At 41.2% G+C, this 18,220-nt stretch overlaps 1 protein-coding gene across 14 annotated transcripts in view; it reads right to left on the bottom strand.

Moving 5' to 3' along the window:
- The window catches only part of PPP2R2B (protein phosphatase 2 regulatory subunit Bbeta), a 472,301-nt gene that overhangs the window by 78,084 nt on the left and 375,997 nt on the right, over positions 1-18,220 (bottom strand). For all 14 annotated transcript variants that reach the window (XM_017960021.2, XM_017960018.2, XM_017960019.3 and 11 more), the window contains one exon: positions 17,304-17,416. In XM_017960021.2, the coding sequence (XP_017815510.1) occupies positions 17,304-17,416 (113 nt within the window). The remainder of the gene's footprint in view (positions 1-17,303; positions 17,417-18,220) is intronic.

Here is an 18,220-nt window from a genome sequence, read left to right on the forward strand (position 1 = left end):
GGTGAAGACGGAAGCCAGGCTGCTGGAGCTTGGCAGGGGGTAATTTATTGATCGACAAGTAAGAATGTGCCAAAAAGAAAGACATAGGGAAGCAAAATTATTTGCTGCCGCTTTCACAATGGGAGACATCCAAGGAGGCAAGAGGAGATGTAAATTTCCCAGGGGAAGATTATGAAGCAACATTCTTGTTTTCCAGTCCTCAAAAGGCAAAGCATTGGTTTTTGATGTTGAACAAGGATCAAACCACACAACTGCCCCTGGGTACTGACGGACATCTGAAGCTGTTTGGGGTACAGGAAACAGAGACTAAATATTCCTGAGTCTTGAGTAGTCAGAGAAGTCCTGAATTTGCTCAGGGAAGGAGCTCAAAAGGTTTTTGTGGATTCTCCTAGAGAAAGGGGTAGAATCTGGACTTAGAGGCAAAAAAATAGCTCTCGAGGATACTGCTGGAGACACGGGGGTGGGGGGAATGCTTGAAAGACACAGAAAGGGTAAGCAGACCTTGTTCGCATGTTCCAGATTAAAGTTACATTATCTATCCCAACAGAGAAAACTGCTTGCAGAAACTGAGATGGATAAAGACAGCTAGGGAAAACGGACACCATAGTTTGGTTCAGCATGCAAACAAATAAAGATGGCAGACCAACCTCCCTCCCTCTATAAGTAGTACATGCAGCTGTTCTATTTGAGTATTCATTTAACACTTTCTTGTTAATTTCCAAGTTCTATAAAGACTCTGACTCACAACTCTCTCCAACGATTTATTTTTTCCTTCACGAGAACTCTCTAGTTTAAAATGACATTCTATTCTAGATATATTTATAGGCATGTAAATTTTTTTGTCTTGAAATATAGAAAATGGGATAAACCCAGATCTTGAGTTATGACACCAAATATAGGGAGGCATTTTTATTTTTTAAGGTTGCAGGGAAGCTAAGTTTACAGACTGTTTGGAATTTCATTCTCTCAACATATATGGCACTTGCAAATGCTTCTGTTCATACATTTTTCTTTCTTTCCTAGAAGGGACCAATGCCAATAAAGCTCATCTGTCTGAGTTATGGTTTTTTCCTTCTGATAATCAGCAAGAATTATGCAAAGGCACAGTGTTGTTATCAAACAGAAATATAGCGCAATCTAATTCTACCTGATAATTTGGCATGGCACATTGTTTTTCCAGAATCTATCTTACCACAGATGCTGGCAGGATGATTTTTATAGGAAAGCAGTCCAATTAAGAGGGAGATTTCTGGAAAGTCAGAACTAATGTCTATGTTGTATCTGAATTTGCAAATGTTAAATGGGTTAATAATGAACTTGTGCTGGAAGAAAAGATATTTTTTTCCCTTAGTGGTCAAGACAGAGGAGAAAATATCAACAGAACTTTTTGGGGGGTTGTTTTTATTTAAGGAAAAGTAACCTATTTAGAAGATTTTTTTTTATTGCTACTAGAAAATAAAGACAGAAAATCTAATATTTGATAGTGGATCTCTTAACCTGAGGGGAAATCCATGGCCTAGGCTGAGAATTCTGCATTTTTGGTGACTAATGATTGAAGCAGAGAATCTAAAGGAAGATTCGAAACTAGACTCTTGACTTTAACAGCTTTCCAGACAACCGTAGCTGCCATCAGCCCAGAGGCCACTCACATAACTGCAGCTTCTTCCCCAGAAAGGAATGACTCTTGAGCATATAACTTTCTTAGCTCAGTGAGAACTTGAAAGTTTACTGATTTTTCAAAAACAGGCATTAGAGGGTGAACTCACTTACCTCCTTTTATCCCCAGAATCTCAAATGACGATTTATTTTTCATCACCATCTGATCCGCACTTGCAGAGTTTCCCATTCTCTGGGGAACTTCCTTCCAGTAAGGGATGGAAATAATCACTAAGAAGTCTTACATGTTGAGATCAGTATGTCTTAGGCAAATAAACTCTGACCATACAACCAAGTTAGAAGTCTCTTCCCTCTTATGTGTTCTTTTGTAAATGTATTCTTCTATCCAAAAGTAGCAACTGGAGTCTCCCAGTTATCTCTCTGTTCTGAGCATTCCTGATTTCCATCTTGGAGCTAGCTACCTATCATTGAATGGTTAGTGCTAAAAGCCAGATACTGTGCTAATATTTTTTTCTGATAACAAGTCCTATGAGATACTTTAAATAATATTATCCCTCCTTTTTGATGATAAAACTGATATGTTGAGAGCTTAAGTAAAAGGTTCAGAGTCATACAAAGACAGAGCTAGGATTTGAACCTGGAGTTGTCACTCTAAAGCCCTAGACTCTCTCCCATAATGATTCCAACTATGGGGTTTCTGCCCCTATTAGATGATAAGTAGAAATAAGTCTGCCCAACATTTCTCCTGGCAGTAAGAACGTTTTGCTCACAATTTTGAACAAACAAACAATTATTTTGTTTTATTTTAAGGTATCCATGTGACTCATTCCCTCAGCTTCTACATCCCTTTGTGTACTGTCTTGATGCACTTTTAGGGTCTGTTTGTATGTTTCCCTTCTGATCCTAAGGAATATAATTGACAGCTCATACATCTTGGGTTGTGTTGTAATTTTGATAATATGCTTCCCTTTAAAATATACCAACGTGGAATAAAAGGTCTCTTCTATCGTTGGCAGCAGGAATATCTGGGCTGGACAAACACGTGGCTCCCTTTCAATGTAGGTGCCACTCACCAAACTTTCTCTCAAAAGTTCTGGGAACTGAGCTTACATCTATTCTGAAGAATGAACCAGTCTCCCCCAAAGTGTTATCTACTCTGTCTAGTGTAGCCCAGAAGAAGCACAAGACTTAGTATTTCTTGAGTTTTGCTGTACAAGTTAGTAGTTACTCAGTGTTGGTGCTTCTCCAACTAGGATATTTCAGGTTCTCACATTCTGCTAGATAATTGCTATTATTATTATTATTATTAGAGACAGAGTCTTGCTCTGTTGCCAGGCTGGAGTGCAGTGGCGTGACCTCAGCTCACTGCAACCTCTGCCTCCTGGGTTCAAGTGAGTCTCGCGCCTCAGTCTCCAAGTAGCTGGGATTACAGGCATACGCCATCATACCCAGCTAATTTTTGTATTTTTAGTAGAGACAGGATTTCACTATGTTGGCCAGGATGGTCTCAATCTCCTGACCTTGTGATCCAACCACCTCAGCCTCCCAAAGTGCTGTGATTACAGGTGTGAGCCACTGCGCCCAGCTGATACTTGGTATTTTAAACAACATAAATTGTGATGAAAATCTGGGTACTGCCCAATCAACTTAAGCTTTTGAATCTTTATTGAGCATCTTCGGACTTGCTATCTTTCATTTAATCTTATTTTGTTTTTATGTTCCTGCCACTTCACTATAAATACCCTGGTATCCCAGACTGTGGGATAGCAGGTTAGTTGCAATTGGTCTGTCTCAGAGATTTTTGCCCAGTGAATGAAAGGAAAATGGCAACAATAACAACCATGATTGTTATGACAATTACAAAGTAGAGAAATCTAGGATCAAACATATAGCAAGTACAATACTAAGCATGCTCCCTGTTAAAGTCTGGGAAAGCCTTGGTGGCTGTTAATGTTAGATTAGCAGTAAACGCTGTTAGCAAATGCCATAGAAACAAATTGCCCCTTGATGGAGCCAGTGGGCATTTGTCTTTGTCGTTCCTCTGGGCATGGGGCTCAGTTTTCTTTGCACGGACAGCAGAGGAAATCCTGCTTCGGAGGAAAGCAGGAGCTCTTTTTTATGGTTCTGCACTGTTAACCAACCTCAGTCACTTTTCTGTCTCTCTCTCTGGCCCACTGCTTGCATGGAAAATTGAGGTAATGATTTATATGTCGTAAGCAGTTCTGACAGGTGCACTCTATCTTGGCTTTCTCCTGCCCCAGGACTAATCGGAAGCTTATCTTTTCCTTTGTGTAATAGGGAGCTGTCAGGTTCTATGACCCTCCAAACAATTCAATCACTCATGGGCAGATTCACCTTGGAGGGAGGACGCCTTAATATTGGAGAAATCCGGTGGAGGCCATGCCCTGACATGTATCGAAACAATGGCAGCCGGGGGCTAGAGGGCAACATGGCCAAACTTACAAAATGTCATTTGCTTCCTAAATTTAAACTCTTCTTCCAGGAACTATCTAGGTGGCTTTTCCACCTTGGCGAACATCCTGTCTTCGGTACAGAACATGTAACTATCTGGGCAAAGTAGGGCTGTTCCAAAAAATGACCTGTACTGAGAAGTGAGGGCTTGCATTGCTCATGGAGAAAAAAGCGAGTTCCTTAACAAGACCTGTGGTGCCCAGCATGATCTGGCCATAAGCTGCCTCACCACCTGCATCTTACTGGTACCACACATCCCCTGCACTCAGCATTCAGCCACCTGGGCAACTCTTTCCACACTGTGTTTTCCTGTGTGACTTCCTACCTGATGGCCTTTGTGCATGCCACCTCCTCTGCCTGGAACATTCTTCCTGCTCCTCTTCTTACCTTCCTCCTGCTGTGGTTTAAATATTAATTGCTCAGGAAATTATTCTCTGCTCTCCCTGAAAAGATCAAATTCTCCTCATAATCTGCTCTCCTGTACACCATGCACCTTTTCTCTAGAGGCCCCATTACACTGTCAGCTTTACATTAGGAGCATTTTATGCATGCTTTTTCCAACCCAAAGAGACTGCTAGCTCCATGAAGGCAGGAACCATATCTTTCATGTTCACTTCTATAACTCCAGGGCTAATCATACTACCTGGCTTACAGTAGGGACTTAATAAGTGCTTGTGGAATTAATTTTTTAAAATGTATAGCAAGAAACCGACGTGGTGCTTATGTTCTTAATTGGTTTGACCGCCAAGTAGTGCAAGGGCATATCTAGTTGGGACTGGTGTGGCGGTCACCTCTGAGTCCATCTGCATAGAGGATTTTACTATGGGAAGGAATAATGATAACCAAGTGTGGCTTTGTTTTGTCACTTCTATCTTAATCTCTAACCTTATAACTCCTGAACTCCTGCCCTGTTGTCTGCTTTGACAATCTTATGTTTCCCTCATAGGATGCTTTTCTTAGATGCTCTTTGAATCTGGAGAGCCTATGATTTAAAAATTCAAGCTTTCAGAAGTTTCTAAACATCTGTATATTTGATATTGAACTGGGAAGATAATTGGACAGAGTTTTCACCTTGTGTCTGGATGTTTTCGCATTAAATAGTCAGTGTCCTTATTTAATTGAATGTTGCAGAACTCTCACTCCCTGAAAATAATGAGACGATGTGAGATCACAGAGTAGAGAAGAAAATGTTGAGAAAGAACTCAGGCAGTTTCTAAATACACAATGGGATTGACTGTAATGTTAGGCAGGGGCAAATGAAGTTGATGTCGTCACTATTTTTTTTTTTTTTTTTTGCGGTGCAGGATTGCTTTATTTTTTACATTAATGGTATCATGCTATAATCTTATACTTTAAAAAAAATTTCCTGTCTCTCTCCCTCCTTTCCTTCCTTCCTCTTTCTGAGACAGGGTCTCACTCTGTCACTTAGGCTGGAGTTCGGTGTCCTGATCTCGGCTCACTACACTAGGCTCAAGCAATTCTAACCACCGTAGCCTCCCAAGTAGTGGGGACTACAGGCATGCACCACCATACCTGGCTAATTATTGTATTTTTTATAGAGATAGGGTTTCACCATATTGCCCAGGCTAGTCTTGAACTCCTGTACTCAAGCGATCCACCCACCCAAGCCTCCCAAAGGGCTGGGATTACAGGCGTGCACCACCGCTCCTGGCTCGTTATGACTATTTTCAAACCAAAGATTCCTAGCCACTGGATTACAAATCCCTTGAGGGCAGAGACCACACATGTCCATCATGACTATACGTATGGAATCCTTTTTAAATAAGTAGCAGGTAAGATTAATGTTAGGTTAGACAGAAGGAAACATTTGTGAACAGTGATTGGTTTTAGATTGGCTGATGGTTCTTTTCTGCTTCAAGAACTCTCTAAAGTAGGATAAAGCCTCCATGGCTCAGATGGTTAAAAGCCATTGCTGTTGGGAGGCCAGGTAACATGGTGGTGAAGAGTGAGGCATCTGCAGTTAGAGAGGCAGCAGTGAACTGTGCTTCTGCCACTTGCTAGAGGACGGACTGCCTCCTCCACATGCTGGAGTTTCCTCATTGTGAAACAGTGATCATAGCTCATGGGGTTAGCAATTACACTAGCAAACGAGCAAAGTTCCTGATACAATATCAGGCACTAGTATGTTTTCAGTTGATATTAATGAACTTGAATGTCAAGAGGGAAGTGCTAGTAAGAATCTTATACCATCAGGTGATTCCTTGACTGGAAGGCAGTAAGGGCAGAATGAAAATCTTGCCAGAGGGTAACTCCTGTTCACTGATCCAATTCCTTCAGCCAGCATTTCCCAAAGTGAGGTCTACTGCTGTGCTACTCAAAATAACAGACTGATGAACTGTTTATTACTGGTCCATAACAAGGTATAGGAGCTCAAGCCAAAATCAGTGCATTGCTTCATCCATTGAGAAAGTCTTACTATGGAAAAGTAAAGTGTCAGCTGAACTATGTAGTGGCTTAGTGGCACACATGACTCATATTCTGGTGCAAGCTCCTTAGCTCATTGTGTACTGGCACGGGCCAAGGACTGCATTTGGAGTAGAATATTCTAGAGAACAGTAATCCTCTGAATAGAGAAAAGAGTTCTTCATGGTCAAATAAGTTTGGGGGAAAATGCTTCGTGCCACATATCTTTCTTGGATTTGATACTGCATATTATCATATTAAAAGTTCCCAGAAACCCTGAAGTAAATAAATTTGCTTAAATGTGTTTAGCTAGAGTTTCCCATATTACTTGAGCCAGAGACATTTGTGAGACAGAGTATGTGTATGCATGTGTGTACCACTGCTTTTAACAGTTTTCTGGTAAAGAAAATAAACTCATCTGATCACAGCAACAAACTACAAGAGCGTGACCCACCTTTCTCCATCCAAACAAACACAAACCTAACACCTTTCAGGTAGAAAATTCCTTTCCTCGTTGCTAAACCATTCTAAGGAAACCAGAGAATAAAATATATTTTTCTGTTGAAAACAATCTCCTCTAACATGAAACCACCCTTGTAAGTAGTTTTCTGCAACCAAGATCTTGTTTTTATGCATCAAAGACAAGATAGTATCTTGCTATGCACACTACCCCTAGGGAAATATTTAAAATATTTTTCTCTGGTAAGGACTGGTATTTAAAATGCTTACATCAATGCATCAGTCGAAGCCCGGCTTGCAACATACTAGGATCAAAGTGATCATGTCCTCTATTGAGGTGGATTCCAAATCCATTTGCACTAATTATTTTCTACAAAAATCCTAATGCATAATGAGGAAGAGGCCCTAGAAGTCCTCTACTGATTTCAAATTAGTTCTTTGCATAACCTAGTAGTAAAAAGGGATCTAGGCATGTATTTTTGATATCCTATTAGTAAAGTCTAGTTGAAAAATAAATAAAAGTCAGCTCTTTACTTTGTTAACATTTTTAGGCTTCTTGAGCAATGCCCTGCTTGGGTACTGTGTGCCATGTCCATGCCTGCACACGCCCACACATGCACGTGTAGTTTCGGGTACCAGAGACACACCCATTGCTCCAGCAACAGTGAGCTCACACTTCAGAAATGGGACCTGGTGTGGGGCGAATATCTTTCCCATTATGCTCATAATTCAGATAATTTCATCTGAAAAATTCAGAAAATAAAAGTATTCTCTCCTTCAATCATCCAATTACCTTGATTTTTCACTTCCTTTGAAAAGTATACAGAGAGCCCTTTAAATGAAAAGGTGGGAGAATCACTCTAATAACTTCTCATTTGAGAAAATCCTATCTGGGTCAGTGTGAATCAGGTTGGAATAGTGACAAGATCCTTACTTGCAAAGCCCTAAAAAGGCCAGAACTCTGCCCTGTCAACCTTCCCACATCTCTGAAATTCAGACCATTTAACAACCAAGTTTAGGGGAAGACAATGTGTCAGAGCCTGGAACACTACCAGGCTTTATGGCCAGGGAATCTCAAGGTAAATGGCACCAGAGGCCGTGGAAACATCCAGATTTGCTTCTGTAATGTGATTCTTTTCTTTTTCTGACACGAGTGGACTTCTCAGCTTGCCACTGCCATTGAGTGTACATATGGGAGGTGTCCTTTATTGGTTCCTATCACATTCAAGAAGCCATGGACACCTTCCAAAGGGTTTGGGAGCAAAAGACAAAGAGAACTCGATCCTAAGCCAGGTATAGGGTTCTGCTTATATTTATATCTATGTTGGATCTAATTACTACACGGTAAGTGCAGCATAACAAAGGTACCTTTGGGAAGAAAGAAAATATTTTATTGTCAGTGAATACACTCTGAATGCAAGGCAGCTTAGGAGAGTCAGTACAAAGGCAGATTCAAAGCATAATGAATTGCTTGTCTCTAGATGTAATACTACTTTGAACTTTTCAATATACTCATCATGCTTTCCTGAAACTCCTAGTCTCTAGGTAAAAGACACGATGGGAAAAAAGAGGAGAAAGGGATTAACATAAACTAAGCATAGGTACAAGATATTATGCTAGATACTTCAACAAGTGACTTTATCAGCCCAACCTCTGTAAGAAAGTATAGTTATTACTTTGGAGTCAGCTTTCACCTGGTTTAAAAATATGGCTGTGCCACTGAGTAGCTATAGACATGAGCATATTGCTATAGCTCTCTAGATCAAATGTCCTCATCTGCAAAATGGGGATAACAATAGTACCCACTCCACAGGTGGCCGTCTGGGCATAGTGAGATGGTACCTGCCTAGCAGGAGGCCTGGCACAAAATACATACTTAATAAATGTTTGCAATAGTGTTACTCTTATAGCACACTGGCAACTAAGTGGGCTGCCCCCATGACTTGACCAGGAGTAAGAAGGGGAAAGAAGTTGAGTTATAAAAGGCACTAACAGCTCACAATCAATCACAGAGTCATCATGGATGCTCATCCTAAATCAAATCACTCGCTTAGTGTAAAGGCAGTCACGTTTTGATAATAATGTTGTCCTCAGTCTAATCTATATAGAACCTTGAGGTAGGAGGAGACAAGAGGAAAAAGGAAGGAATTTTAAAAATCAAATCTGAGAATCTCTACTTTTGAGTAGAGAGATCGTTATGCCAAAGGGTCTCAAATCCAGCTGATCTTCAGGATGGTCAGGAATATGGCCGAGAAATACAGGTGGGTGCCTTGGCCCTACTCCTGGAGATTCTGAGTCAGTTGGTTGGGGATGACTTAGATGTTCCCAGAGTCTGATGATCATCCAGCTTTGGTAAGCCATGACCTAGTTTCATGTACCCTTCCTACCCCGCCTTCTCCCAAAATAAAATAGAAAGCCCACCTATGCCCAAGGCACCAGTAACTTTTACAATCTCCTTGCAAAGTTGTTTTCCAGCCCCTGCTTACTCATATGTGTTTTGGCTTACACTGAATATTCAGATGCATATACTAAGCATTCTATTTTAATACAAGAGGCAGGACAGCAGCATTTAGAGTCATAAAGACATGCACTCAAGTCGAAGCATTACCACTTACTAGCCGTCTAACCTAAGGCAAGTTCTTTAACTTCTCTGGCTTCAGCTAACACATCTCTACAATAAGGATAATATCAGTGACTATGTTACAGGTTAATCTTGAAGAGTAAATTAGCCAATGCATGCAAAGTGTTCTTGGAACATTAGCATAAATGTTAGCTGCTCTTTTAATTCCAACTGAAGCTGTTCCTTTGGCTAACATGGAACTCAATTACCATCATGTCTCTGAACATTAGCCAAAAATATTAGCCAATGAGCAGAAGAGAAACATCCCCAACCCTCATCCACCAAAGGCGAAACATGTCAAAACACAAAGGCTTGTCAGTGAGGGTAGTGGCTGAATTCTCGTAGAGGGCTTTCTGATCCCGTAACTGAAACCCCATGACACAGACAGATACAATCAGATAATGATGGCAATCAATAATGATAACAGAAATTATTACTTATTTTCATAAACACAGAGTATGTGCGTCCCACTGAGTTACACACATCACATGCCAGTATTCACTTTCAGGGCAGTCAATCAATGAGAGATCTTAATATCCACCCACCGAGGCAGGAGGGGGAGGATGGAGTGAAGGTTGAGAAATTACCCACACCAGAATGACACATTCACAAAGTTAATCTAATCCAGGAGCTGTTGGTGCCTGTGAATATGGAATAGGCTTGATTGATTTTTCACTGCAGTAGCTAAACACGCCATTGTTATTTGCAACAAATGTAAGGAAATAAAAGATGAAACCATAAAAGGATTGGATATGAAGCTCCCAGAGCAGCAATAAATCACAAAATGAAGTCTAAAAAAATTAAAAATGGTAGAGGAAGGCTGTATCTATGTCCTAAGAGGCCTCAGTTATCAAAGCATATACCGAAAATTAAAACCTAGGGCAGTAAAGGCTGATCCTGACTCAACCAATAATTTGCACTAAATCTGGCCTGGGGTTCCCCCTTCTCACAGAATGAGTATCATGACATAGGTACCTCTGAAGGAGCAAGAAAGCCTAAAGGCTGTGGACAGACAGAACATGCTTCATTCCTAGTTCTGCCTCTTTCTAGCTGTGTGACCCTGATGAGATACCTGGCCCCTCAGAGCCAGTTACCCTCTTTTATAAATGGGATAATCACATCCACACTACTAGAAAGAAAGAAATGGCAATGCACATCCTGCATGCCTCAAAGGATCCCTGGGAGCCTCAAATGAGATGTCCAGCGTGAAAGCCCATCTACCTTCCAGATGCATCATGGAAACTCCTTCCTAATCCTCTGTCTCCTACCTTTGTGCTTCTTCTGAACTGCCATGGTTATCATCTGGCTTTTCTCAGGACAGTTATCCTTCCTCCATGATTTCTCAAAGTGTGGTCCAGGGACCACCTGCACCAGAATCACCTGGGCATTTTCTGGGAGGGGCCCTGTCAAAGATGTCATTTTTTTTAGTCCAACTCAAACTTTCTAAACCAGCATCCCTAGTGACGAGGTCAGAAATTATATTCTAGGCAGAGTCCCCGGTGACCATGAGGCACATGATCATTTAAGAACCACTGATTGAATTCATTTTATGTTTCAGCCACTCGTAACTTGTCTCCTGCATGCCCCTTAAGGACAGAGAGTGTGTTTCATTCATCTTTGTAAGAACCACACTTTCTGGTGCATGCTTAGTACAGTGTGTAGCCTCATAGGCACTAACTGAGATACAAAATACATGGAAAAGTCCTGCACATCAGATGTTGTCATCCTCACTGTTGTTTAAATCAAGGGTCATGCCATTAAATAGTCCTAATAATAGTGAGGAACAGGAGCTCTGGGGTCAGACAGACCTGGACTCCATTCTTGGCTTTGCTGTTTACTATCTGCAAGGCCTTAAGCTAGTACTTACCTCTCTGAGCCTCTGTTTATACATCTCTAAAATGGGCAGGATGCCTAAGTCACAGAATGATGATAAAGAATGGACATCAAACAGCTGCGCCCCAAGCTTGTCACTAAGAAGGGTTGAACATGCATAGTTGCTATTATTAGTAAACCTAAACCAATAGTCTGTTTAATCAGTTCTCTAGGAAACAAATCAAGTAGTTAATTAAGCTGTTTCACTCAGAGGATCTCTCTTTGGGAAAACTAGCTGGTCTTTTCAGTCAACCTGCCTAATCTCATGACCTTTTAGCAATGGTCCTCAAGAAGTCCTCATTCAGGAGTTAGAGCTGGTAAAACTGAATGCCAGTTGGCCAAGTGTCTTAGACGGTGCCTATGGTTGTGTCCAAATCACCACCAATGGGATTTGCTAACATCAGGGTCATTTTAAGTGGAAAAAGTTTAGTTCTGGAGAGTCATGAGACTGTGTGTGTCCTGTGCCGAGAGGAAGACAGAAGCAGTTATTGTGTAAAACATGATGTCATTTGACCTTTCCTCTAAAAATCAGGGCTTCCCTTGTGTACCCACCCTGTGGCAGAAGAGCCTCTGCAGCCCTCACCCACCGCCTTCCATTCCATCAAAATCAAGCTCATATGTTAAGAAAGCTTTGATAAAAAGCTCTGAGAGACATCAATCAATAATAAAACATTCCTGCCCCATGTTCAGCAATTAATATTTTCTTAAAAAGCAGAACTGTAGAGAATAAGAATGAAAAACATCAGATATGGAGTCATGTGGACGAGGTTTGAATTCCAGCTCTTCCATTTTCTAGCCATGAGATTTTGGGCAAACTTCTTGGCTAGTCTAAAACTTGGTTTCCATTTCTGTGTAATCTGTTCACTTGACAGATATTTACTGAATGCCTACCATGTGCCATGGATTGTTCCAGGTGCCGGAGCTGCAGGAGAGAACAAAACAGAGTCCCTGCTTTCATGGAGCTTACATTTTACTGGGGGTGGAGAGAGGCAGACAGCGAAGAAAATGCTAGACAGTGACAAGAGCTAAGCAAAAAAGGGCAGAGAGAATGAATGGAAAATGTGTACATGCTCTTTTCCATAGGGATACCCTAGGAGGGCCTGTTAGGTAGTACTTGAGCAGATACTGAAACGCAGAGTAGGCTATGGCTTCAGATGATCTGGAGAGAATAATAGAACCTACCCAAGAGAGGTATAATGAGGACTATGTGATATTAAGGATATAAAATCTAGCACCTGGCACCTAGGAAGCACTCAACAGATGGTGGCTATAATTACTTTTATTTGACGTAAGTCATGTTTGAATAAAATTCATTAGAAAAATTGAATTCATCACATCACCTTCATTTTGGGAAGGTTATGACAAGTCACAGCTTGGGAGCTCATAACTTCTAGACTCTATATTTATAATAGGTAAAAATGCCTATTTCAACCTGGCCTAGGTTCCCAGGGCACTGGCAGCTGATAATAATGAGAAAAAGAATACCTGCAGTCTCATCCTACAGGGAGAAGTATGCTAAGTGTGATTTCTCACCACCCAACTTCCATTTCAGGCTGATTAAGTCACTTTAACGGTGAGTTCCCATTACCTAGAAAGAGCTCTGAGGGTCTGTTACTCCTGGGCAGTGGGAGATTGGGGAAGAATGGCATGGAGGGTCTTGTGAAGTAAAACTGCATAGAGACCTCAAGCCCTTTGTTTCTCCACTGCTGAGGTCAGAGATCTGGAAAGCCAATGTGTAAGTGTGTGTATGTGTGTGTGGTGGGGGGAGGGGACAGTGGTAGGGGGGAGTCATGGTGGGAGGGAGGAAGAGGAAGAGAAGGAGAGGAAGGGAGGGAGGGAGGGAGAGAGAGAGAGAGAGATAGATAGATATCAATAGATTGATCCCCTGACCTGGAATAATAATGGCACTAATTATTAAGACAAACATTTCAAATGCCCAATTGTATATGTCTAAGAGCCCTAACTCTTGATTTTTAGTCCCAGTCCTGGAATAACCAGTTGAGAGATACTGGGTAAGTCATTTTCCCTCTCTGAGGCTGCATCGGACTGAAGGGCTCAGATCCCAGACCAAAGTAGATTAAGGCTTGGTTCTCAGCCCTGCATGATCTTGGGTATGCTACTTAACTGCTTGGAGCCTCATCTGTTAAATGAGCTTTTTAACACCCTTTGAGATAGCTAATGCAGATATAGAGTGCAGCATGGTGCATGGGATATGACAAATGATCAATAAATGCTGCAGACCAGCATTTTCACCTGCTAAATACCTATCCTGCCCTCCTCACTGGCTATTCTGAAGATGAATCAAGAGACTAGGTAAGAAAATGCTTTGCAATATAAATGGTACTTTACAACTGTAAGGTGTTATTATTAAATTATCACCATGATTATTGCTTTATGTTATGATATTGAGCAGGGGATATAGTTTTCATAGACATGCTTCTCATAGGCTCTTTTGGTAACGAGATTGATTTTGAAAGGCTGTCTTACATGAAAGATACAGTCACATTCTTGCTTTGAAAAGCTGAGTCTCTCAGCACTGAAACAGAACAGGCACATTACACAGTGAGGATTAATTAGCTGTCGGGCATTATTAAATGTTCTCACTCTCAATACCCACATAGAACTGGAAACTATGAAAGTGAGCAAGAAGTAATCATAGTACAGGGAAGGGAAAAAAAGACACAATTGCTGGCAATGCATATTTCAAGAGGTAAATTATAGTCTGATTAATATCACGTCAGCTCATTCTCTGTTTGGAGTCATTGTTCTGAATCTAGTCTTCAGGGTTGCCTGCTTTTTTTTTTTTTCTTCTTCTACCACTGGGATCAAAAATAAAAGGAAGCTGGACTTTCCAATGTTTAAAGAGTGCTGTGGTGTGGATGTTTACACTGAAATGCAGGATATTTGAGAACCTAGGAAAGGAGAGGAGGTAAATACAGATACTGATATTTATAATCATATAGCAAATATAACATGTCTCTCCAGATTATCTGAGAATTTTCAATTCTCAAATAATTGAAAAATAACAAAGGTTCATAAAAATGATAGCTCGAATGTGTCTTAGGGATGCTGGAGTCCAGTGACAGCAGACCCCCCTTGTCTCAGCCACCAGGGGCAAGTGTTGAAAATGCAGATTCCTTTGGACCTCCTCTCTGGAATGGGTCTCGGGAATCTGCATTTCCCGGTCCTCTGCTTGGCAGCTTAGAAACTAAGCTTAGAGGGAAGAAGGATGATTCATCAGTTAGTTTACACAGCTGGTTAGTAAGAAAGCGAGAACCAGAGCTGGAATTTTCCAACTCCCAGCCACACCTCAGGGCCTCCTTCTCTGTTTCATCTGAAGTCCACTTCATTGGCATCACTGGCTTGGCATGGGGAGGATCTCTGCTCTCGTGGAAACTGAATAGGCCTTCTCTGCTTTTTATCATAGGGATGGAATTCTCCCAGGGTTAAGCACAGATATATGAAATCCCATAGGATGCCATGGACAGTAGGATTCCACAGTGGGGTTTACAGATGGCATCTGAGAAATTCCATCCACATAGCAAATAAGGGCAAGGTAAAGTCTAGGCATTAAGTTCTTGGTATAAACTCTAAGTGGCACTTAATCCAGTTGTTTTCCCCATAAGATTACCATGTCTCAAGGGGCAAAAGACAGTCTTATTCCTGCTATATTGCCAGTACGGTGTTTGCCACTTAGTAAATATTGGTGAGTAGTTTGCAGAATAAATACAGCAGTATAAAAAGTATAAAAAGAAAAACAACTGAATTGTCTCATATTAATAAGCCCACTATCAGTAGGGGGTAGTAATAGCCATGGTGATGATGATGTTATTAATACTAAAATAACAGCAGGAAACTAACATTATTGAGTGCTTTTTGTGAGCCAGCACTACACAGGTTAAGCTCTTTCTTACACAAAATAACTTATTGAATCCTCACAACAATTCCAGGAAGCAGTGACTATCATCATCCCTGTTATACAGATGAGACTTTGGAGGCACAAGGTGTTCAAATATAGCCACGTGCCACATGATGTTTTGGTCAATAACATTGGTTCCATAAGATTATAATACCGTATTTGTATTGTGCCTTTTCCATGTTTAGATATGTTTATATACACAAATACCACTGTGTTATAATTGCTTGCAGTATTCAACACAGGAACATGTGTACAGGTTTGTAGCTGAGGAGCAACAGGCTATACAATGTAGTCTAGGTCTGTAGTAAGCTATACCATCTAGGTTTGCATAAGCATACTCTGTGATGTTTTCACAACAATGAAGTCACCCAACAATGCATTTCTCAGAATATATTCCCATCATTAAATGATACATGACTGTAATATGCCCAAGGTCACTATTGGAAAGTAATGGAGCCAGAATTTAACCCAGACTGGACTGACTCAACAATAATACTCTTCACTACTCTACTTTCCAGCCTCCAAAACCCCTGCACATTCAGAGCATCAAGGTTGGGTTTATGCCAAGTCCACCCAGTCTGATAAAGTGGACGTGAATGGAGGTTCTTCAGAGTTGAAGGCATAGGCTGATGAGAGGAAAGAGAGTCACCAATGCTTGTGAGCTCAGAAGCAGCTCAACTGAAGACCATGTACCCATTAGTACAGGGTAAACACCTAATAGCCTAGCACGGTGGTCAGCAGAGAGTCTATATTCAAAAAGTAACTGCTGAATAAGCAGATGTATGAATAAATGAATTATTAAACAAATAAACAAGTGAGCTAATGAAGCATACAATGACCATCTCATTTTGACTTTCAAACATAGGACAAGAACCTCTTTTCCTCACATCTGCTTCACTGTCTCCCTTCTTGCTTTTGGTCTTTAGCAGAGTTGCTGGTGTCTGAAATCACATATTTTACACAGTTTTACAAGTCCATTGGGGCTAGGGCTATCCTAACATGTGCCTGCTTTACTGCTCACATTGAACGTGTTCATAACTGAGCTCATCATCCAGTCCTAACCCACTTTACCTTACATCTAGAGACTCTTCCCTTAAAAATTCCCTTTGAGAAATCCATTTTTAATGCCACTTTCCTATTTGAACTTTTCTGGTCTCCAACAACCACAGATAATTTCTTCCTCCTTTGATCAAACTACAACTCTCCAACACTCTCTCAATGAATTTATCTTACTATACTTAGTGCCATAATCATTTGTATATTAGTCTTACAACTCCTCTTTATCAGACTATGTATTTCTGAAGAACAGGAAGGAAGCCTCTCAGACTAAGAGTAGAGATCATATATTGAGGACCAGCCATAGAAGAAGGGTTTTCCATCCTTCTTGCATTTCTTCCTCGTAAGTCCACGAGCAGTAGGTACTGTGTTCACCATTTTGCAGATGGAGAAACTAAAATTAACTTGCATGGTGAAAGCTCAAAAAGGTTAAGTGACTGTTGAGAAATTTGGGTAAGTGGCAGAATTTGAAGCCAGGTCTGTTAGATTATTAAGTTTGTGTTCTGAATCGCAAGACTGCAACTCGCCATCTGGGTTCTCATCCCTGTACCTTGAGTACAGAAGGTGCTCAAGACATTTTAGATAATGTGAACAACAGAGGCTAAGATTATAGTAACGTCTGGCAGTGGCCATGTGGGCAAGTCTTCTGGGACAAAAGGAAAAGCATGGATTTGTAGTCATTAGAAGGCTTGGCACCTTTCCTACTTCTCCATCTGCCACCAGAGAGACTGGGGTAGGCTGAGTCTCTGCCTACGTTCCCTCACTGGCCCATTGTAGTTGCAACCTACGGTAACAACCAGCATGTGGCCAACCTTAGGAGACCTGCCCCTGACCGTGGTGGCCAGGGCAACCGTGTGCACTCACCCTCAGGGTTGTGATGGTGGCAGGATCTCGGAGCCGACCCTCCTCATCTTTCAGATTGTAGCCTTCTGGCCTCTTATCACGCTCGCTGACTTTCCACAGCTTCACAGTTTTATCTGCAGTGGGCAACCAGATTAAGTCAGAATTATAGTGAAAAGCAAGCTCATAAGGGAGTTTTCCTGGGGGCAGTGGGGAGAGGAAGAGGTAAGGTTGGAGAGAATTGCTACAGAAGCTGGCTCACGTAAAGGGTTGCCGTGCATAAATCCCTTGTCATTTGAAGGCAGAGCTCATATTTCAAAACAAAAACATACATTATGCTGGGACAAATGGATTTCCCTGACAATGGGCTCTTAAATCTATAGCGTATACCTTAATTTAGCTCATTCCATAAAAGCATTTATTGAACATTGAATAACAAGAGTAGCGACATACACAGAGCTTACGATGTAACTAAGAATTTTACATGAAAAAGTTGTTTAACAGTCATAACTCTAGAAGTAGGTGCTATTATCTCTATTTTAGCATCTCACCTCACTGACACATCGTCCTTACCATGTCCTAAAAGGCCCTTCATGACCTGCCCTCTCCACTTTCTCCACCTTTCTGACCTCCCTGTCCACCCTCTCCCTGCTCACTCACTGTGCTCCTGCCACGTGGCTTCCCTACAACTCCAGGTACACGTTCAGCTCACTAAGCCTTGGGGCCTTTGCACTTGCTGTGTCTTCTGCCAGGAAAGCCCTTTACCCTCTTTTTCATGTAATTCGCTTCTTTACTTTTCTCTTGCATTTGCATCCCAACCTTAGAGAGGCTTATGTAAAACCTACCTAAAAATGCTGTCCTCGGAACTATTCTCTATCTCCTCTCTGCTGCTTTATTTTTCTTCATAATACTTTTTACTACCTGACAATTGGTTGATTATT

This window comes from Papio anubis, chromosome 5, assembly GCF_008728515.1.
Source record: "Papio anubis isolate 15944 chromosome 5, Panubis1.0, whole genome shotgun sequence".
In the NCBI taxonomy this organism is placed as follows: domain Eukaryota; kingdom Metazoa; phylum Chordata; class Mammalia; order Primates; family Cercopithecidae; genus Papio; species Papio anubis.